The sequence below is a fragment of the Fonsecaea nubica genome (assembly GCF_001646965.1).
Source record: "Fonsecaea nubica strain CBS 269.64 chromosome Unknown Scaff102, whole genome shotgun sequence".
Classification (NCBI taxonomy): domain Eukaryota; kingdom Fungi; phylum Ascomycota; class Eurotiomycetes; order Chaetothyriales; family Herpotrichiellaceae; genus Fonsecaea; species Fonsecaea nubica.
In genome coordinates this window covers 68,030-90,315 of record NW_019173775.1, presented here as the reverse complement: position 1 = coordinate 90,315, position 22,286 = coordinate 68,030, and the positions used below count along the sequence as shown (strand labels likewise).

The following is a 22,286-nucleotide window of genomic DNA, read 5'->3' as shown; positions in this document are numbered from 1 at the left end:
TGATGTACCAACCAGAGCCAACCCCGACAGATGACCCCGGTTCAACGAGAATGTTGATCGCCAAGCTCCGCGCGGAGCGAGCAGGAGCGGAAAAGGAGGCGGAGAAGATGGATTGACCGATTGGCAGTTTCAGCTAACGTTGAACATGCGGTATGTAGTCGGTATGAGTACAAACCTGTAGGCGGCTCTCTGTCAGCCAAGCCCTCGCACTCTTTGTGGTTAGCCAGAGGCATCATAAAGAGAAATGGATACCATGAGCATTGAACTCGCGACAGACGAGTGTCATGACTCCTTGTGTGGTTGGTACCCCAGGCGGCGAGTCCCCGAATGACATTTCGGACTTTTTGCTCTTCTCAAGCTTTCTCGAGACATTCTCGCAAGCGGTCAAGGTTCTCTTCTCGCATTGGCTGTCGAGGCTGGTTTTCTGTCAGCATCGCAAAGCCTCAGTCCTGGCGCCTGAGGAAAGGTGTGGACCTCATCCTCTCACCAGTAGTGACGACAACCATATCTACTCGTACTATCTCTTGCGCCACTCATCTCGATGAGATCACCTCAGGCACTCTCGTACTCGCAGATCCTCGTAGGTATGCCGTTTGAGGTGGCTGGTGTCCGATATTGACGGGATGCGCCCGACGAGGTGATCTTCTGGCCTTGCGTAGCGCAACGGTGGCCACAGTTAAGACCAGCAGGCGACCAGGTCATCCTGGCCAGAAATACCGCTAGCAAATCAAAAGCACATGGGGAACTGGAGATGAGGCTCTGACCCATAGAGCACCATCCACTCATAACTGGAGGGTATCCAGGCAACCCAAGGAGAGATGGGACTCTGAGCTGTTGAGCATTCCCGGCTCCAGCCTCGTAAAAGGCCTGCAGAGGCATGATTCGACAGGGCGTGGTCGTTCGGACAAGGCCCTGCACATAAGATCGGAGGTTGTGTAGACAATATCATTGCTCTGGAAGGGATTGTTGGTGTATGTGGTGGACTTCAACGACCAAATTTCAATGAGTGGATTGATGATTTGCCGTAGCTTGGGCTCCCACGGGCTCCTCATCTCCGGGGTGGACACTAGGCACCCACTAGAAGCGCCCCCTAGGCTAAGGTTTACGCCAGACGCAGGAACCGATGCGCTTAACCCCACCCCGACATGTGCTAACAACCCAGCTAAATCCCAGCCAGGCAAAGGCCAATAGGCCACCGAGCCCAGTAGGCGGCTGGGAGTTTGTCTTCAGACACCTGGATATGTCTTCCAGGCCCAATTAAGGTCCCCACTACGGACTTTGGGGCGTCGACCCTACGGAGCAATTCCTCGACCTTTTTGAGACTTGCATGACTTTTTGACTGCCAGACTGCGCTTCAGCTCTCCAGCTCAACACTCGTGCTTGTTTCCCCCCTGCCCTCACCTTCTCCCTTGCTTCACCACCGTTCCATCACCGCACACTCTCTTTCTCCTCCGCCCAGTCGATCACTCGCTCGTTGTTCCAGCAGTCTTTCAATAATATACGCGCGTTTGTCTGCACTCACACTCGCTCACCGAGATCAACCACATCAGTTGCGTCGCCATTGACTATACTAATAATCCCTGCTTGTTTGCTCCTTCGTGCTGGGATCAGACGCAGGAAGAAAAAAAGAGCCGCCTTTGCTTCCACTCCGTTCACAACGCAGCCAAGGACAATCCATTTGATATCAATTCAGACCACGTTACGGCGGCTCCCAGTCGACTGAATTCCTCCTATCGAAGCTACCAGCGGTGCCATTGTGAGGATATACCAGCCGTATACCCGTCTGCGACATGGAATAGCTTGCTGAGGTGCAAAGCCCTCTCCGCCTCCCCATCCCCGTGTCTCACATTCTCTGACACCTCCCGCTTTTCAACAGATACCTTTCGTTTGCCATCGTTCCGCTCTTGCTGCGCTCTTCGCCAGCTGCCGCTCATTACATTCACTCGCTTGGACATATCCGACCACTATTTCTACACACCTAAACGGTATCCTCTCCTCCCACGATAAAGACCATTCTCGATATAGGCTTTGAGACGATCGCTATTCATAATTGACAATCCTCGGTACTGTAGAGGAACCCCGAAGTGTGCCTATCCTCGGGCGTGCAACAGCGGGTACCCAACTGGATGCATTTCATGCGTCCACTACCAAAACACATACAATGGAGAGGCCTGCGAAGCGATTGAAGATTACAAACCCAGACGTCCGAAATCCGCGGGATACAGGCTCAAGAATGACAGAAGGACTGTTTACCTCTGAACAGGGCATGCGAGGTGATGATACGGACTATGCAGTTCAGCCTACACGGACTATTAGCTTATCTGATTTTCAACGACAAAACGTGTTCGGCAGCTATCAACACGCTCCGCGGCCTGTTCTACCTCGCAGAAACGCTGGAATCTACTTGTTACCCAGAGCTCCCGAGGCTACTGTCACAGCAAGCGTCGTGCAAGTTAATGTGAATGATGGCACAAGTACCTCTAAAATCACAGAGGTAACCGTGGCAGCGACCGATTCTGTTGTTTCCCTGTCAGAGGTCGGCACGCTGACCACTGCTGTCTCCTTAACTATACCTGGAATCTCCAACACCACCAGCACCCACGGAAGCTCAACAAGTTCATCCCAAACAACTCCTCCCATAACATCAACAATTACCTCATCGACGAGCAGTTTAAGCACTGGCCTCACAAATGGCACCATAACATCTGATACGACAAGCGAGCGGACAGTCACGGTCACAGCTACTTCGACCTTCGAGCTGTCGGTAATCAATGGTACCATCATAGCCTCGGACACACTCTTTGCTGGAAGCCCAACAAGGACTCACGAAGGAACCACTGCGACCAGCAGCAGTAGTAGCTCGGCGACCTTTTTCTTTGGTGACCTCACCTCAACACCTACACCATCGTCCGACACCTCTACGTCATCTGATTTGTCTGGGGACTCTGGCAGCTCCTCTTACTTCACTAATGGCCCAGACGGCAGCGGTGCCGGCTCTCCCACAGCTACAACCGATCCAGCAGCTACCTCGAGCGCCGGATCAGGGTCAGGGGGCGGCGGAGGCGGAGGAAGTCCTGGCTTGACCCCGACCCAACAGCAAGTGGTGGGGGGCGTTGTTGGAGGCGTGGCTGGTGCTGCGCTCACACTAGTCATCATTCTTTTCGTCCTTCGCTGGTATCGCCGTCGACTAAAGGCACGAGGCCAACTTCCAGAACAAATTGCCGCTCGCGAGCTGGCGGGTGATGGTGGCGGCGGAGGTAGCAGAGCTGAAGCATACCCCATGTCTCAGCGATCCTCAACAACGCCTCTTACTGTCGCTGTGGCCCACGGCTTAAAACGTCTCAGACCTCGCAGCAGTCAAACTCTCGGCACCACCGCCACTGGAACCACCGATAGCAGCGTCCCAGAATCGGAGCGAGGCTTTCAACGTATCGCTGGCCGCAAGATCGCCCCTGTTCTGAGTAGTGGCGGTGACCCATATGGAGGGAACTATGGTGCTTTCGAGAAGGACGCTGGTGTGGGACCCTCGGACATGCCGCGCATCCCGGAAAGAGGTCTATCAGGGGCTTCATTTTATCAAGACAACCGCGGCTTCTATGGAGGGAAAGGGACACCAACGCCACCACAAGTACCTTCGTCGCCAACGACTGTCACCACACCTGCTAAGACGGGAGATTCGTTGGCGCCTGCTGGAACGGCATCAAGTGCGAGAGACTTTGCAGAGCCCCGCGCACCATCAGCACTCAATAACAGTCAGATCTCCCTAAACACGCCTAGCCGGCCCGAAGGGTTTGCAATCATGCGGCCCAGTCCTGCTCGCACCCCGGTGACACTCAGTCCCGCTGCCAGCTCTATCCGGCTACCCATCCAGCAGCCACCGAGCATGGATGAGAATGCTCCTCCACTACCCCCAATGCTGCGAGACGGCGTTGGCCGCAGCCTGGCTAGTCAGGACGGAAGTCGAGTAAGCAGAAGCAGCGGACGCAGTGCCGGAAGATTTACGGAAAACATGTGATATTCATAATCTCACTGATGGTTGCTTCTGATCATCATCAATCTCTGGCAGCAAATTTTTGAAAATATCTCTGGTTTACTAGCGAGGAGTTTGAGCGTTTATTGGTGGACATTTTGGTGCCAGACACCCGCCATGATGGCGTGTCTCTCGAGTATTGAAAAATATACTCGGATTGGCGAGTCCCCGAGTGTCAAGATTGCTTTTTCAATATGATACCCACCAGATATATTCTGAAAAGACGAAATAGTCTGTCTATCTATAATGTATAGGCGTGAAAATTGAGCATGATGAAAACATTCCTACCACTACTACTACTACATATATATAGATGTTGTACCATGTACCGAGTACTTCTTGACACACTAGGATCTATGCCATCTAGGGACCGACCAGAGTGCGGTGGCCCTAGGCTTGATATTATGGCAGTTACATCCTCTTCAGCGTCTTGATTATCTGTCTAGATACTAGGTACGTATATACATTTTGTCGACTGGACTGCTACCAAGACTATATGTAAAAACATCTACCTCGTACAGCATCCATCTACCTGGGGTGGGTAGGGCACGTTGAATATATTATTTTTTTCCCTTTCTTTCTCTTCATCTTTGATCGCTGTGGTCCTTCTTTCTCATTACTCTACTCCTTGTAACTGGATGTTCATCATTGTTGCTGCTGTCGTCATCGTCATCGCTCACACCAGCTACAGTTCTTCAATTTGTCCGGATATCGCGCGGAAATGACTGGTTCAGTACTCGTACGGACTATCCCTCAGCGGCTCGTAGATGTACAGCGTCGAATTGTGCTGGTCGGGCAAGAAATAGAACCTCACAGTCTCATTCACGTATGCCACATCAAACGGATTCTGTGTGAGGGGCGTGCCCCGGACCGACGTCAGAGTCAATGGCACCTCATAGAGCGGGACCATGGTCTCAAAATCAACGAGTGCGAGACCCCCGATTGTGATGTTGCCGGCCAAGGTGGCGACACCCGAGCAGATCAAGACGGCGCGCTGGTCGTAGTGTTTGGAGTGGCCCAAGAATTTGCAGTCTTGGTAGTCGACGAAGAACGAGGGATTGCGGACGACAGATACCGGTTTCGAGAATGTCGGGAACGCATTGTTGGACGTCGAGTTTAGATTCCAGATTGAAGCATTGCGTGCGCCCCAGTTCAATGTGTTGAGTCTTTGTCGTTTGGTGTCATGCACAATGCCTCCCAGATGATCGGCGTAGTGGATCAATGATTGGTATTCCAGAGTCAGGGGATCGACGGCGATGATGGTGGCAGTGGTATTTGGACGATACTGCGCCAGGGTCGCCCAGATGAATTGCCCATCATAGTCGATACCTCCGATGTGGTACTCAATATCCCCTGGAGGAGTCAGTGTGGCGTCGACCACTCGTTTGCCCTGGCCATCGTAGATCTCAAGATGCGCATAACCGGCACCAGGCGCACGATCGGTGCCATTTATGATGGTGCCGTTGTATGAAGTGGTAGGGGCTGTCCAGTCTCCTCGGGCAGTAATGAATCTCTCCTCGTCGATGACCACCATGCCCTCAGGCTCGCCGGTATCGCCTTGAAAGGTGATGTTTTTAACCGAGCGCCAGACAGTAGTGCGGCCGAGAGTGGTAAACTGTTCGATGATTGCCTCGAAGTTTGCAGCTGGTCCCGGTACAGGAAGTGGGACTGGAACGAAAGAGACATTAGACTGGTAAACGGTGAGGTTGGCCGCGAGAGCGGTGGCTGCCAGGCATGCGCCTGAGACCAGGGACAACGACGTGCTCTTCATTGACACCATATCTGACTGAGATTAGCTGGTACTGTCGGGATAAAATCTGGAGGTTGATGAGCTTGAGATGAACAAGCATCTGGTCATTGCATGTTCCACGGTCTAGGTTTTGTAGCTACAGACCAGCGGCCTACCCTGCTCCTTCATCGCATATTGTGGATGCATGGAATGTTCCCTCGAAAGCTTTCGAACGACAGGACCCGTAGGAAGGTCGGTTGGATGCCGGTTTGGCCTATCACGTGTGATATTGTAAGGCAGAGATTGGTTCCGTGCGGTGTTGCGACTTGACGGAGGCTTCGCGAAGGACGGAAAACCAGGAACTCGGAGCACTTGATGTTCCCAAGAGAGGTTAGAGACTCGTGGCCTAGGAAACCCTTGCTCCTTCTGGTAAAAGGCTGCAGGCACGTTTTCACATCTCGATTGACGAAAAGACTTGTGAAGCAGTTGATCCTAGCAGGTGGAAGATACCAGCGACAATCACAGCGCATGGGCGGGGCTGGATTTACGAGACGAAATACTTCACCGTAGCCATTCTACAGCGGAGCATTTAATCCCCTCAAACGCCGCCTCCTAATTTTGTCCCCGACGGCTTCATTTTTGCATTGTCAACCTCATCTCACGACACCCAAGAAAATGCGCAGATAGGGCTACCCAGGCCTTCTTCTCCTCGCTGTCGACTTTGAGGCCTTCTCCATTAGCAAGCATCAATGGCAATTTGGGGCCAATCTGACCTGGGGAGATCTCGGTGGCTTCCGATTGATTATTGCAATATTCCCGCCCCATTCGAGGCAACTCTCAGCGCGGAGGGAATGGGATGATCCCCCCATTACTGGCTGCCGGTAGCACGGTAGGGTTGGTAATCACACAGTGTTTTCTGTTATGGACACATGGATCTCGGCAACACGTCCGCAGAGGCGAAACGACCATACTGTATCTAGCACTCATCTTTTCGAGCAGTCTCCTGCTTCAGACTTGTCGAGTCTCTGTCTTGAGCTCCTTGTTTCTTCTTGCTTTGATATCAAGCGGCTTCTCTTTATTGATGCTCCGCTCACATATCATGAACCCTCTTCATTCGTCCACGTTGCAAACGAAGACCGGAACCCCAACATTTCCCGACGAATCGGTTTCTCCAACACTTGGTGCAGCCTTGCCTTACGAGCCCCTAGCGGAAGGCCAAATACGGCTGCTCAGATTCTCGGACGACAAAGGTTTTGACAGCGAGACCCTTCGATTTGATCTTTTCCACGTGAAACTGAGCCAGAGACCGAACTATGTTGCTTTGTCGTACTCTTGGGGACAGGATGCCGCTCATGAAAGAGTCAGCATCGTGGTCAACGATCAAAGGTATGGAGTTTCCCCAAACCTTGCAGATGCGCTTCGCAAACTGAAGCAAAACGAAATCTCCACCGTCTGGGTTGATGCCATCTGTATCAACCAACGGGACACCATTGAGAAAAGTCGAGAGATAGTCAGGATGTTCGCCATCTACAGAATGGCAAGATTGGTCGTCATCTGGCTTGGTGCTGATACCGGACCGGAGGAAGAAATGCGAGAACTTCTCAGAGCGACAGCCGATGTGGAGAAACCAGTCAATAAACAACATCATAATGGCAACCCCGCTTCCAACTTGGAAGCCCTTGAACGACTGTTGTTGCAGCGATATTGGCATCGAGTATGGATTATCCAAGAGGTGGCCGCAGCAAAAAGAGCAAAGATATTCTGGGGGTCCTACATTTTTGACCTACGATCAATGGAAATACTAATACGGGAGAGAAGTCGGTTTTCGAGGGAAGACGAGGAATCTTCTGGCCTTGCTCAGGAAGTGTTATCCGTTCGGAATGCCTGTCGAGCTCAGCAAAAGCCACGATTGATGGACATTTTGGCAATGACGAGTATGTCCGAGACGAGCGTCTTGAGAGACAAGGTCTATGGACTCCTGGGTCTTGCGTCAGACTGGGCGGATTTCGTCCAAGAGCCCAATTACTCTCAAGCGGTCTCAGAGAACGAGCTGTGCTTGGAGATGACTTCCAATCATATCAATTGGTATAGTTCTGCAGACATCATATTTCTCCGGAGCGTGGATTCTCGACAGGGAGAACTACCTTCATGGTGTCCCGATTATTTCCATTTTCGACCGCATCAGTCAGATATGAATCTCATTCCGTACATATGCGGCAGGGACGTCAATCTCGGGTGGGAGAGACGGAGGGCTTTTGGCCAAGAATCGCCCAACATGAACGAAGTCATACCAGATCTCTTTCACGTCAGCGGTGACACACTCACGTTGAAAGGGACGTGCATTGGCCGAATCTCAGCTCTGGGCACTTTGGTGGACGAAGCTGTTTTTTCTTCCAGGTTCAGCGACCGCTTTTCGACGTCAGATATCACCGACCCTGACATTGGGAAAGCATTCCGTCGACTGCTGCTGATCTGCCACAACCAGACCTTTGGTCTGCAACCATCCTCAGCCTTCTTCTCGCTGCTCTTCTCACTGCCTGACCACGTCTTCCAGGACAAGGGCTACCTCCAAGTCAAACAATGGCTGGAACGTCACAGGGATCTCCTGTGCAGATTTGAGGTTACTTTGGCGCCGAGCTCCGACGAATACGCCTTCATATCCCGTCGCGGCGGGAGCCTGAGTCCAGCATCCAAGGTCTTGCCGGAGTGGAGGGAGTTCTTCAGCTTGAGCGAGGACAACACGATCAGCCGCAGGGGGGAGCACCCGCTCTACTCCATGCTGCGGTCGATGTCGTCGATTCTCGACGAACACGTGCGCCTCATGTTCATCCAAGACCAAGCGCTTCTGGGCTGGGCGCACCGCGACGCGGAACCCGACGACACGGTCTGGCATCTGGAAGGGTGCACGCTCCAGGCGGTACTGCGCAAATCTCCCGAGCTGTCCGCCGCGCGTGGTCAAGACCTGTACAAGCTCGTGGGACACGCCTATGTCGATCCCGTGCTGGCCAGTGGGCGGTGGATGGCGAGGGAGAGCCGGAGCAGATCAGTGAATCTATGCTGAACACACACCATACATGTAATTATGTGTATACGTGAATATACATGCTCAAGTAAGTAGAGTATGTTTATGTATGTGCATATACTCGAGAACTTTGGTATGGGAGATCCAACAAGAAATCAATCAAAGAAAGAAAACCTCTCTCTATAATCGATTTATCAGTCTCTCTTTTCTTTTCCGAACCACCTTAATCCCGACGACAATCATGTCTCGTATCTACATTCATATTCAAGGATTGATGTATACAAGTATGACTCTGTACGCATTCATGCATGTATGTATGCATGTATATATGCGAGTAGACATCTCCATCTCCATCCACACACGAGGATACACGAGTATATGAATGTATGAATATATCGATGCACGTATGTGGGATATATGAACACCGGCCTCGAAAGCGGAGAGTGGAGGCAAAACACTACAATTTCGCCCTCTCGTACTTCTTCCACAGACTCCGGGCCTTGAGCAGCGTGGGCCGGACGAAGGTGTTGTCCGTCAAGTCGCTGCGGCGGGCGACGTCGAGCAGGCCCTCGTAGGGCGTCTCGGAGGCACGGGCGAAGACGCTGTTGAGCTCGAACTCGGTGAAGCCGAAGGCGGCGACGAGGGCGTCGGCGTGGCCACCCGTCGCGAAGCGGGCGATGGCCGTGGTGTGCGCGGCGCGGAGGGAGGAGACGTCGTCGGTCGTGAGGTACGGGGAGCCGGCGAAGGCGGAGAGGCCTTCGAGCATGGTCGTGAAGGAGAACTATTCCTCGCCCAGAGACACAAGGGAGGTGGTCATGGTTAGATAGGTAGTTCAGACTTTGGCAGCGGGGTTGGAGAACCGGTGGTCTTCGGGGAGAGAAAGACTTACCACGTCCGCCAACGCCTCCATGGTCTCCCTGTCACTCCGGCCGCCGGCGGTCTGCTTGACCTGCGTCTGCAGGCCTCGCCAGTAGGTGAGGTCGGCGTGCGCCATGGTCAGCTCGAAAACGTCGTAGCTGGTGTCCTTGCCGGCCGCGACGTCGGCGAGATGCCGTTGCGCGAGGACCGCCGCCCGGTGCTCGAGGAAGTCCTCTTGCACGTCCCGGTTGAACCAGCCGTCGGCGCCAACGACTCGCAGGCGCTGCGACATGCGGCTGTTGTCTCTGAGACGGGCTAGGTACGAGAGGGCGGTGATGGACTGTTCGGATTTACTGTGGCTCAGAAAGAAAGAAAAAAAAAGAAGTCAGTGGTTGGAGAACAAGACACGTTCAATGATTCTCGACTCAGGAGAAAAGAATAGGGACCGGGATGGAGATGGGGTGGTCAATACTTTTTCCAGTGTTTCACGACGGCATTCCCAATCTGTTGCGAGAGGACGTAGGTCTCGCCTTCATATGTCCTCGACGGAGAGAGCTGTGCGTAGAGAGGACCGAGTCCCGCGCTGGCCATGTTTCCTGATGCCAGTCTCTCAGCATGTTTAGATGATCTGGGAACGGTGTCTACTTACCGTGTCCACCGCAGGTGAGACGGGCCACCTCGACATCGCGGACGCCGTGCTCACTGGCCCAGATCTTTGCCCCGACGGTCTGCAGGTGCAGATCCTCAAGACTCTCGTTGACGATGTTGTCGATGCGGGCCCTCATCTCGCGACCAAGCAGCATCATAGCCACAGACTAGAGGCGTCCACAGGGGGTCAGCAACGAATGAATAGATAGTCAAGGTCCAGGCAAAGGGCAACCATCTAGTCTGGTAGAACTCACCCGTGCCAACGCGGGAAACAATCGATTCTGCACGCTAGCATACTCAATCACCCTCCTCTCCTGCCCGTCCTTGGGGTTGAACTGCCGACGGAACTGGGCATATTTCAAGGCGATGATGGCCGCCTTGGCCACCTCGGTGCCCAGCTCCTCGGACATCAGGCCCCGAATGATGACCATGGAGGTGTAGGCGTGCTTCGAGTTCTTGGCCGCGTGGTACGTGCCGTCGGCGTCCAGCGAGACCATGCCGGCCAGCATGTTGGCGCGGGGGATGCGGCAGTTGGTGAAGGCCATGACGCCGTTGTCCATCGAGGCGAAGGTGCCCATGCCCTTTTCGCCCTGCTCGTAGATGCGCACGTTGGGCATGAGGTCGTGGGTGTCGAGGTCGCGCACCTGGACGAGGAAGACGTGGTTGCCCAGGTCGCGTCCGCGGACGATCAGCCTCGCGATGATGAGGGCGTGCGTGGCCAGGATCCCCAGTGACCCGATCCAGTACTTGTGGCTCGACAGCGTGGGCGAGTTCACCACAATCTCGTCCGTCGTCGGGTCAAAGGTCGCTGTCGTCTCGATGCCTCGGACATTGCTCCCGTGGCCCAGCTCCGTCTGCGCGTAGCAACCACTGATCTCATACCGCTGAGCCTTAGGGAGCCAATATGCTTTCTGCTCGGGGCTCATCTGTGCCTCGAGGTTTCGGAGGAAGACTGCCAGGTGGCCATTGTGTTAGTATTTACTTCCCCCGGCTCGCTGTCCCTTACAGCTCTCGATGCCCCTTTTTCTGTAGAGACCGACTTACTGCGATAATTCACCCCAATGGACAGCAGATCCCCCGCGATCTTGGTCGCATCGACAAACTGCTGATTCGACCAGCCGAGCTTGAACTTGAGGTCAAGCAGCTCCACGCTCTGCTGGAGGCGCAGCGTCCACAGATCCTTCCTCGACAGCCCATGCGTGTTCCGGGGTTGCGTGAAGATCGGGTTCTGGGTGACGGCGGCCAGGATCTCGCAGCGGCGCTTGAGCCTCTCCTCTCCCCAGAGGAAGTTGGAGAGGGGACTCGTGCTGGGCGTGGTGGTGGCGGCCATTGTTCTTTGTTTTTTTTCTTTTCTTTTGGTCGTCCCAACGAAGCTTTTCAACACGATGTATAACCCTCCGGAAGTACTCGTATGGACTATCGTATCGCACCGTCCTCCGTCTTCTCTCCCCAAGAACTCTTTAAAGCCTCTTCGAAAAGCGCCGAGCCGAAAACGAAAACGCCGCCGCCGCAGCCCGGCAATGCGGCTCTCAACTGCCGAGGCAACACAATCGCCAATCGACACACAAAATGAGAGACCATGACAACTCCAACATCTGACATGGACACGCGGAGTCAAGGGACCTGTTCGAACTATCTCCTGATCTCACGCGACTAGCCTCGAAGGTGTGAGCGCGCGGCGTCATGTTGTGTACTCGGTATGGGAAAAGAAACGCCGTCTGGTCGGCTGGAGCTACACCCAACCTGGCCGAATATGACTACACGGAAGTCCTCGAATTAGGTATGAAAGATGCAGGAAAAGATTGAACAGATGGGGGAAAAGACCCACGGCGCAGGGTGAGATACATGATAGACTTAGTTCACCACGGTCTCGACTCCATGTCGGTGCCTGCACAGCCTCGACGGACAAGTTACAACAAAACTCAGCCTCGCGCCAACTACCGAGGCGCGCACCAAAAGTATTGTCAACGCTAGTAATAGAATAATGAACTGATCAAAAGACGATAGACTTTATTTTCGCTGCCCTCCAGCAAGTGTACATGGCCTTTCTGGTTGTGTACGCCGTGTTTGCGATTCGGTGGCGGTTTCACTGGCCATCCTTCACCGAACCCTGAAGAACCGGTAACGTGGTGTAATGCTAAACGGTTGTGCCAGTACAGGTGATCGGAATTCAGAGTCGGCTAGCGCTATAGATCCAGATGTATATATATACAATTGTAACACAGTTGCTTGCGCAATCGACCATAGGATATGGAATACAGGGCTTCCCGTTCGCTCAGCCGTACTTAAGCCATATGCCGATCAGTTAATACTACCCTGGGTGACCAGGTGGGAACCCTGATTGTTGATTGTTTTTGCTATATGTGAATGGTGTCTTGATTGTTCATGCTTTGTGGCTGGCGGTGACTTTTCGACCATGTACGGATGCGCCTCGTCACGCTGGTATAGACATCGCCTTCTAGATTCCTATATGTTCTCACCCTAAACTTCCAATCTCAGTACCAGCAGAGCAGGAGGGAATAAACAATAAAATCGGCTCCTCGAGTCACGCGTGGCAAGGCAAGGCTTAGTCTAACAAACAATAGCTCATTCGTCACCTCATGTATATTCTATATGAATGGATGGCCGGTCGTAGCTTGAACCCTTGGACGCAACCATATGATATCCATTCCATCCAACCCCTTCTAGCCGCAACAACCAGTAACATCGGCGGGCTCGGGCTTGTCTCTATGTCCGGAAAGTGTGTCCAATGTCAGTCATTCAGCCAGTCTCTGCTGAACGCATAGTAGAAGACGAGGGACGGTGGAAAGAGGAATAGGAAATGGGATGGGATAACGGGCAATGGGAAAGGAAGAAAGAATAACGTGGCGGACAGTACTGACTTTGAGTCGATCAAGAGCTGGTCCCAGCTGAAGATGAAGCAGCCGAGAAAGCCGCCAATGACGATGCAGATGATGATGTACCCTATAAACAGCACCAGGGTGTTAGATACTGCTTTTGTGCCTGGGTTGTGTGGGCGGTTGGTTGTAAATATCCCAAGCAGAGAGAAGGATGAGATACTCTGTTTGTATGGGGTGGACACAAGAAGATGAAGATAAAATGAACAGTAAAGATGTACCGTTATAATACATGGCCAGCAGCATGATAAAGTACGCGACTCCAAACTGCACCATGTGGATGAGCGAGCGGATGCACTGGCGTTGGAGGAGGGTCATTCGATCGACCGCCGATCGTTGCGGACGACGAAGGAGAGGTCGTTCCGGGAGTGGCGGACTCATGCTCGTGTTCGTGGCTGTCTTCCCTCCAGGATCCGCTTCCTGCTCGTATGAGGCACACGCCGCATTGTCGCGATTTCGAACAGCAGCAGCCAGGGCGAAGGCCTTCTGGTCCTTGCGGCGGATCCAGCTGTCGTACTCGCGCTGGACGCGGCGTAGGAACTCGAGGGAGATGACCAGCAGAATGACGCCGATGCAGGAGAGCGCAAAGATACCATCCGAGCTGACCTGCCATGACTTGGAGATGAAGCCTAGGCAGAAGAACAACAGACCGATATATTCAGCACAGCGCCAGTATTGAGAGGGGAGATAAAGGTCGGGCTTGACTCACAGGCTCCGACTGTATACCAGTTCCAGGTCATGGAGATCTTGCAAGAGCTGTCTCCCATGCTCATTCCGCCGGATGGTGATGCGGAGGCGGAAGACATCGACATAGAGGTAGAGGTAGAGGTCATGGACATGGACATTGTAGACATTTGCAGACTGTCTGGTGTGTGATTGTGTGTTATGTTCGTCCTCACAACGTAGAGTCAAACAATGTGAACCGTCAAAGAGAATCGAGTTGATGTCCCGTAACAACTCCTTTTGGATGATCTTAAGAAAACAATCCGTACAAGAGAGGTACCATATTCCATGCAAGCCAGCCAGCATAGTGCCCTTCTTCACCTATGAGCAAGTTTCATTGTCCTGTGATTGGTCACCCTCTGCATGGTGAGCATGTATCTTGGGCCGCCCAATATCGGTGAAATCTGCTCGCCCGGCACAAGTGTCTCCGGTGTCTAGTGTCTAGTTTCATCCAGAGCTCCTAGAGCAGACACGGTACATATGTACAGGCCACTTGCCGCACGACGAACCAGCTCAATGGCGGAGATGCAGTTTCTTGTCCCTTTCGCTCCTCACTTTCGGGAGACTCAGCCCCTTGGTGAGATCGTGCAAACTTGCGCGCATCTGCTCGGGCCCTTCCCGGCCAGGCCCCAAGTGCAGTGAGTAAGGCTCGGAGCGATGCTCGCGCGACCAGGGCCGCGCAGACTTCTCGTGTCGCTCAACATGGTACAACCGGCCGTAGCCGACGAGGAGCAATGCCAGGACAACCAACGCGGGTTTCGTGATCAGCATCAGACCGCCCATCAGAGCAATGGCCATGTAAACACAGTTTTCCTGTGGTACCTGTTTCCGGGATTCGGTTTTGGATAAGGCCAGGTGAGGGTGGTGAGACCGCGGTTGGTTCTGCCCGAACATGGTGACTGTAGTTCGTCTCCCCGGCCTTTTCTCTGCTAGTTTCTTTTATTGATGACAAGTTGCTATTATCACCCAGAAGTCCTACTCGTCAGTTCGTCGATTTCTCGCAAAGCAGTCGACCAAGTCAGGATCAAATGGGTTGTCTGTTCAGCGGAGCCGAGATTTAGTATTATTTCGAGTGCTCCGGAACCACCGGCTGCATAATACACGAGTAAGCTTCCATGTGCATTTCAAGGTGAATTCCGCGCATTGCGATTTTGTGCTCAGCTCATCCAGGGGACATCCCAAAAGATGGAGATGGGACTTTCCCTCCGCAGGGCTCGACGGGGTAGTCTGAGAGCTCTCGGCAATGTCTGTTAGGGCATCACGGGCATTTCTGGTCCTGTTTGAGCTCCAGCGAATTCGACCTCGTCCCGAATGTCTTGATGCGTTCCAGGTTACTGGCGAGACCAAACGTATGTCCCGCCGCAGGAGTCGCCAACGAGCTTTTGTTACCCCATGACTATCACTTCCCATCCATCTTGTTTTGACGGCACCCATCCTGCAAAATGACGCCGTCAACGGCCACGAATCGCACGCGGGGCCATGCCGGTGGTGCTTAGTAAACGAGAACTGCTCGTTTAGTAGGATTTCAGGCCCTCGTGCCTAGATACGTCGTGCCGTTCCTGCCTTCTTTAACGATTGCAGCAGTTTGTTTTGTGGCGTGTCCCTCGCATTCCTCCAGGATCGGCAAGACCCTTCCCGCTCCAGATTGATGTGATTTTTTCCAGAACGCGGTAACGGCAACCAAGGAATCGGTCAGCTCGTAAACTAGGGCCTTCTCCGAGTATGCAGGGCATCTTCTCCGATGATGGTGCATGAAAGGTCGGTAGTTAACAGTTATATGTCTGTGTCGGTAGGGTATAAAAGGTTTATGAGGGAGCCGAAATACTGCGCTCTGCATAGGTCTGTCGTTGAAAAGAGGCTTCTGGTTCGACCTAGACCATATACAGCAAGCCATGCCCAAAACAACAATTCTTCTCACAGGAGCAAGCGGTGCACTGGGCTCTTCGACTCTCGCCCTCCTCGCGGCCAAATCCAACTTCGAGGTGATTGTTGTGCTTCGGTCGCTCGCCCGATCCGAGGCAGCTTTCCGGTCCAGATATGCTTCACAGGTCTCAGAAGGCCGTCTGTCCTTCGTGGAGGTCCCAGATATGACCATCCCGGACACCTTCGACGAGCTAGCTGGCAAAGCTGATGCGATCATCCATATCGCCACCCCTCTGACGTATGACAATCTCATGGAGACGACGATCAAACCCAGCTGGGCCATTTTGCGCAATATTTTGAGCGCAGCGGACAAATCAGGGCGGGTGAGGAGGGTTGTCGTGACGGGGAGTATGGTCTCAACCATGCGGATGGGGGCCTTGTATTCTGGGGGGACCATATCCGCCGAGAGCTGGAGCCCCATCACCCTTGAAGAGGCCGTGCTGAACCCTCTCAATGCGTACCAGTACTCCAAGGTCTCGGCAGAGAAGAAAGCCTGGGAATTCATGAAGGAGAAACCGCGGGCGTTCGACCTGGTGGTCTTGTTGGCGCCGTCCATCACAGGAAAGAGTCTGCAGCCAGGTTTCAAACCTAACAAGAGCAATCTCGGGGGCCAGCCAGGGATTTATAAGGGTCTGTTCGACTGTGACGAGCCAGGCTTTCTGTTCCCATATTTCATGTTCGTGGCGCCCTCTTGATCCTCAAATGGCATCATCTAACCTTTGCTGACCTCCTGTCTCCCGCCTTTTTTCAGGGACGTCGAGGATGTCGCCCATGTTCACGTCCAGGCTCTTTCCCCCGGTATCCCAGGCAACGAACGATACATGTTTCACTCACCCGAGCTGATGATGGCTGATGACATTGCTGGGGCCGTCCGAGAAGATTTCCCACATTTGAGACAGCGGGTCCCTGCTCCTCAACGAGGTGTCGATAGTGGACTGTCGTCCAACCTGATCAAGACGGACATATCCAAGTTTGAGAAGGCGTTCGGCAGGCAGCCGTGGAAGTCAGCGAGGGATTCAGCCCGGGAGACCGTCGAGGACATCGTGGTCTACGAAGAGAGGTAGCGAACACGACAGGCCGGACAATAACTGGATGGTCAGGGAGGTTTGGACCTGCAGAAGACGTTGATGATCGTAGTCAAATGCGATGGCGATGTAGATGACGGACGAGTGAAACAAAAGACATGGGAGCAGACACTGCTGATCACAAGGACGGTGCTGGTCAGATCGATGCAGGACACAGGACATGCCATTGACGAGCGACGAGTGACCACCAAACAAACAAGTGCGGGAATTTCTCAGTATGTTTTGAAATATTGGTATTTTCTATTTCGAAATCTTCGAGCCACGACCCTGTAATAACGCCATTTTCGTCCTGTTCGCTGAACGCTGAGACGCCGCCACGAGGCAAACAAGCAAGGGAATTATGCTGAATTATGCAAACAGGGATTAATCGTCGCGGCAGCAGCGGCAGCAGCAGCAGCAGCAAAAGCAAGCAACAGACAGCAATTTTGCATTTGCATTTATGTACAAATACCAAGTTCAATATTCGATATTCGGTATTTCAGGCCTTGACAAAGCTCCATTCCTCCAATTTCTTGACCGTCTTGACACATCTGCCCTCCACTTCCCTCGTCCAGACGTCGGCCGCCCACAGGGACAGCGAGAGGGTGATTATCCAGCCGATGAGCATGGTCCCGGTCCATACGAGATCGGTGGTGTCGACGCCCTGCACGCCCATAGACCACCATATCCGGTGGGGGATCATGTATCCGACCGCGTGCATGATGGGGCCGTGGACCAGGTAGAGGGCAAAACTGATCTTGCCCAAGTATTGCGGTACGCTGCTGTTGAGAATGCGTCGCCAGATCGAAGTGTCGGGGTCGCCGCGGGCGAGAAGCAAGAGCAGCAGGCCGGTGCCAATGTTGGGGTAGAACTTGTCCTTGCGCTCCATCCACGCAGGAATGAGCTTGTTGAGCGTCATATAGCCTGGAGCGTAGTCTCTTGAGCCATCAATTGGATAGGACAGGAAGTAGAAAGCCAGCAAAAACCCTAGGACTCGAAGAGCGCGTAAACCTGCCTTGGGAGGGGTCGAGACGTAATCAGACCAGGTAGGAGGCGGCTTGTAGTCAGGCTTCGGTGAGTGAGGTGGCGACGGAGGTAGTCGGTCTGGAACCAGCGTGAGTTTCTTTTCCTGCTCGCGTTCGGTGAGAAGGAGGTCAATTTGTGCCACGACGGCCCCGATAATGTACACCCAGATCTCCCAATGGTTCCATAAGAAAAACATGACCGTCATCACACACAGGCCTGCCAAGCGCACGTATTTCTTGCATTGTGCGGTGCCGATCAAGATCAGGTACAGAAAGATGGAGCCCTTCAACTCGGCCAGAATAGACCACAAATGCTGATCATGGTAAGGGTAGACAGCGCCGTGAGTAAAGATGTTTGTCAAGTCGAACATTTCGCGGGCCCAATAGCTCATCTGGCGATAATAGCTCGCAAACTTTTCAGGCTTGGGTTCGTTCCAGACGCCGGGAAAAAGTTTGCCATGGTCCGTGATGTAGCCTCGATTTCCTTCGTAGAAGCCGAAATGGATGTAGTGAGCCGTGATGAGAGTGATGATGAAGACGGGGAGATAGAGCCTGAACGCTCGACGGAACAGAGCCCCCGACACATTAAGTAGGACCTTGGCCTGCGAGGTCTGATCGCGTTTGTCGAGAAGCTGGAACAATCGTAGAGAGGACAAATAACCCGCAATCCCGAAGAAGACATGAGCCGTGAAGCCGGCATAGAAATACCGGACGATGGGGAGCTCCAGGACATAATGGTGGCGATCGTTGGTGCCCCAGGGCGCGAAGCCAATGTCGCTGAATGCCATTATCCAGTGGAAGGTAAAGACCTTGATCGAGGTGATGCCTCGCAGGCCATTGAGATAGCTGGTGGGGAATTGCTTGGACTTGGAAGCATGATCATTCCAGTATCGAGATCGCGCAATTTGAGGGACGAAGCAATAGGCAAATCGTTTGCTGGCTTTGTAGAGACTGGCAGGTCGGGCATGCGACAGGGCAGTGGAGAGCATTCGCTCGGGCACTTGTCGAAGAGATCTAGAGGAGAAGTCATGGCGGGGAGCAGTGTCCGTATCCGTGTCTGTGTCTAGGAAGACATCTCTTTCCTCCTTCATCAGAGGCTGTCGGAGGGTCTGAAGCTCGTGTTGACTCATGGTGCTATCATTGGTATGGTATGCTCGCTTGCCTGGATTGCGTTATTCTGAGAACTGGGGTCGCTGAGGGCTGAGGGCCTGTCTAAAGTGTCTAGCAAGTGTCTAGCAGTGTCTTGAGGACGGGGTATTGGAGTGGTACGAAATGAAATAATGGGTGCCCAGGTGGTTCGGGGTGGTGGCGTCAAAGGAAAGGATAAAGGCGCGCCCGCGCCCCTGAACAGGTCCGCCTTGCCCTGGATTAGGTTCCTAACAAGAATGAACGATCAAAGGAAAGTTCATCAAAAGACAAGTAGGAGAAGAAAAAAGAGTGTAACAATCAGTCCACAGCCATGGAGAGGACGGTGGGTTGGACACGCCGGATACGATGGCTTTGGGGTGCCAGTGCAATCGAGGCTTGAAATCACGACATTTGTCTTGGATGAGTTTGGAAGATTCAGCCCAAGACCATAAGGGTTTCTTGGAACGCCCCTGTTACTCTGTTCCTCGGCTTACTATTTGCTCGCGTGCTTGTCTGGCGCCTCGCACCAGCCTGATGAGGCTGAACTGCAACATTTCTAGACATTGAGTGGCAGAGGATGGACTCCAGTGGATGGCTTCTCCCTGCATTAGCCTCCGCTTGGCTCCCTGCTAGCCGCCAATTACCGAAACTGCCAATGCTGCCAACCCTGACCATCAAGCCCAGGGAAATTGTCCCATCCAGCCATCCGAGGCTGTGGTGGGGGCGATAAGCGTGGCGAGCGTGTTAGATTTTCGTCCAAGCCCCTGAACTTGTTCGGCTACGGGCCAATTCTTGTGTCCTTGCCGCAGATACCGAGAACAAGTATATAGCCCAGGGACTTGTCCAAGTTGGCAGCAACATCTGTTTGGTATAGGGCATACACTCCTCCTACCTCCCGTAGCTATACGAGTACGAGAGAAGTACCTTGATACAAAGTTATGCACTCCAAGCACTAGGATGTCACATGTCACCACAATGTGCCCAAATTGTTATGCCGGAAAGTGCCATCCAGTCACGTGTTGACGCTAGCGACGTTTGGAGGCTGGTGTCCGGAAAATACTTTTTCCAAACACCCTCCATCACGTGGGCATCGGATAAGCGATAAGCGGGAACACATTCACCTTTTGGGGCGTCCTTTACCAAAGAGAAAAAAAAAGAAAGAAAAAATCCACTGGTAGAGAGCGCCTCACCCCCACTCTTTCTGCAGTCTTTCTCTACCCTTGCGTCCCATTTACCACGCTCTGGACCAGTCGAGTGACGACTTGATCTGCGCTTCACCCGCTACTCAACCAATCCAACACACATCGTTTCGGTCACCACCGATCACCAGATGCAACCATGCCAAAAAGACCCTACAAAATGGTTTTCCGTGCCTTTTCGTCCTCTGCTCTTCTTTCCTCTCATCGCCCTCTAGGCATTCTCAAACCCCCATCTTCCACAGCGAGCGACTTCGGGAGTTTTGCGCTCGCTTCTCGACATAAAGCTCCAATTTGACCACTTCCTCCCAATAGCGTACCTCTTCTCAAGAGCCAGGAACCATGAGCGATTCCAAGGATATCAAGGTCGTCCGCGCTTCCAGCGTCGACCTTGGCCGAGACTATGGCACCGGGTCCTCCAGCTCTCGTTCCCCCATCGAGCATGGACATCCTGAGATCATTGAAGCGAGTCCCGAACGTGGTGCCACTGCCCTTGGTGACGACGAAACAGATGGAGTTAAGAAACAGTCGTGGCGTTCCAAGTTTGCCTTCTTCAAGACCAAGGACTTTTGGCTCATTTTGTTTCTGGGACAGATACTGGCTATCTGCATTACTGGTACAAACACTTTGACAAGCTTGTTGGCAGCTGAGGGGACCAGCATACCCGCCTTCCAGACCCTGTTCAATTACGTATTGCTTAATTTCGTCTACACGGGTTACACCCTGTACAAATATGGCTTCAAGAAGTGGTCGCGAATGGTCCTCAAGGATGGTTGGAAATGTATGCTTCTTTAATACATTGTCATGTTGAGCCGCTCAAGGACTAATCGCAGAACTATAGATATCATTCTTGCTTTCTTCGACGTCGAGGGCAACTACTTCACTGTACTTGCCTACCGCTACACTACCATCCTCTCGGCCCAACTGATCAACTTCTGGGCTATTGTTGTCGTGGTCGTCATCTCCTTCACCTTCCTCCGTGTGCGATACCACTGGGCTCAAGTCCTCGGTATTTTTGTATGCATTGGTGGAATGGGACTTTTACTGGCCTCTGACCACATCACCGGCTCCAATGGCGGGGACGTTTCTTCCGGCAACCAGCTCAAGGGTGACCTGTTTGCGCTGCTGGGCGCGACCTTCTACGGCTTGTGCAACGTCTATGAGGAGTGGTTTGTGTCGGGCAGGCCCCTCTATGAAGTGATCGGCCAGCTTGGCTTTTGGGCCACCATCATCAATGGCGCACAAGCCGGTATCTTCGACCGCCACTCTTTCCACACCGCGACCTGGAACAGTAAAGTTGGAGGCTATTTGACAGGCTATACCCTCATTCTGTTCGTTTTCTACACCCTCGTTCCCATCCTGTATCGTTTCGCCAGCGCAGCATTCCAAAACATCTCCCTTTTGACAGGAAACTTTTGGGGCGTGATTATCGGTCTACGGGTATTCCATCTCCACGTGCATTGGTTGTATCCCATTGCATTTACACTGATTATGATCGGCCACTTTGTGTATTACTTTGGAAAGGGCGTGATGGGAGAGGCGGCGAAGGCGTGGCTGGGTGAGAACCAGGAGAAAGGTATCGACGGCTTCGGGAGCGCGAAGAGGAAGATCCGAATGATGCAGGAGAACACAGCGGGGACCAGGGGTGGCGAAGGTACCGAAAGCATGGGTGTGGTCTAAAGGAGGCTGAAGAGCAGAACGAGGTAGATGATCAGCCTGCCTTTCGGGGTAAACAAGGCCTTGTTCTCAGGCAAGCAATTGCCTGGGACTCGGCGGTGTCTGGTGGCGGTCAAAGCGACCCCCCTTTTCTATCATTAATCACATGGCTGGGGACGCTTGAACACGCTTTTTCGTTTTGACATCACGATGAATGACGAGATCACGGGCCATGATTGCATACAAATATACCGCTCATTCCTGCAACATTTTAGCATGAGTCCGAAGGGAGGGAAGGGTGTGTGTTACTTGTCTTCTCTACATACAAGTTCCTCATATTTGACCTGAAATATTTAGGTTTTCATCTTTTTGGTTCTGCTCTCCTCC

General features: G+C 53.0%; 8 protein-coding genes across 8 annotated transcripts; 4 read left to right on the top strand and 4 right to left on the bottom strand.

The window, feature by feature from the left end:
* Positions 1-2,161: 2,161 nt before the first annotated feature.
* On the top strand, positions 2,162-4,015 carry AYO20_10084 (hypothetical protein; the record flags this gene model as incomplete). The annotated part of the gene is made up of 1 exon (XM_022648347.1): positions 2,162-4,015. The coding sequence occupies one exon, from the start codon at positions 2,162-2,164 to the stop codon at positions 4,013-4,015; it is 1,854 nt and encodes a 617-aa protein (XP_022495704.1).
* Positions 4,016-4,760: 745 nt separating this feature from the next.
* AYO20_10083 (hypothetical protein) lies at positions 4,761-5,810 on the bottom strand (the record flags this gene model as incomplete). The annotated part of the gene is made up of 1 exon (XM_022648346.1): positions 4,761-5,810. One exon carries the CDS (start codon positions 5,808-5,810, stop codon positions 4,761-4,763), a length of 1,050 nt encoding a protein of 349 aa, XP_022495703.1.
* A 1,048-nt stretch (positions 5,811-6,858) lies between these two features.
* Positions 6,859-8,820, top strand: AYO20_10082 (hypothetical protein; the record flags this gene model as incomplete). Its single annotated transcript, XM_022648345.1, has 1 exon — positions 6,859-8,820. One exon carries the CDS (start codon positions 6,859-6,861, stop codon positions 8,818-8,820), a length of 1,962 nt encoding a protein of 653 aa, XP_022495702.1.
* Positions 8,821-9,238: 418 nt separating this feature from the next.
* Positions 9,239-11,617, bottom strand: AYO20_10081 (hypothetical protein; the record flags this gene model as incomplete). Its single annotated transcript, XM_022648344.1, has 6 exons — positions 9,239-9,562; positions 9,671-9,992; positions 10,112-10,235; positions 10,289-10,454; positions 10,542-11,239; positions 11,332-11,617. 6 exons carry the CDS (start codon positions 11,615-11,617, stop codon positions 9,239-9,241), a joined length of 1,920 nt encoding a protein of 639 aa, XP_022495701.1.
* Positions 11,618-12,971: 1,354 nt separating this feature from the next.
* On the bottom strand, positions 12,972-14,801 carry AYO20_10080 (hypothetical protein; the record flags this gene model as incomplete). Its single annotated transcript, XM_022648343.1, has 5 exons — positions 12,972-13,014; positions 13,170-13,251; positions 13,406-13,813; positions 13,904-14,045; positions 14,463-14,801. 5 exons carry the CDS (start codon positions 14,799-14,801, stop codon positions 12,972-12,974), a joined length of 1,014 nt encoding a protein of 337 aa, XP_022495700.1.
* A 349-nt stretch (positions 14,802-15,150) lies between these two features.
* AYO20_10079 (hypothetical protein) lies at positions 15,151-16,894 on the top strand (the record flags this gene model as incomplete). The annotated part of the gene is made up of 3 exons (XM_022648342.1): positions 15,151-15,256; positions 15,747-16,506; positions 16,582-16,894. The coding sequence occupies 3 exons, from the start codon at positions 15,151-15,153 to the stop codon at positions 16,892-16,894; spliced, it is 1,179 nt and encodes a 392-aa protein (XP_022495699.1).
* A 499-nt stretch (positions 16,895-17,393) lies between these two features.
* Positions 17,394-19,049, bottom strand: AYO20_10078 (hypothetical protein; the record flags this gene model as incomplete). The annotated part of the gene is made up of 1 exon (XM_022648341.1): positions 17,394-19,049. The coding sequence occupies one exon, from the start codon at positions 19,047-19,049 to the stop codon at positions 17,394-17,396; it is 1,656 nt and encodes a 551-aa protein (XP_022495698.1).
* A 1,536-nt stretch (positions 19,050-20,585) lies between these two features.
* AYO20_10077 (hypothetical protein) lies at positions 20,586-21,923 on the top strand (the record flags this gene model as incomplete). Its single annotated transcript, XM_022648340.1, has 2 exons — positions 20,586-21,024; positions 21,085-21,923. The coding sequence occupies 2 exons, from the start codon at positions 20,586-20,588 to the stop codon at positions 21,921-21,923; spliced, it is 1,278 nt and encodes a 425-aa protein (XP_022495697.1).
* Positions 21,924-22,286: the final 363 nt, after the last annotated feature.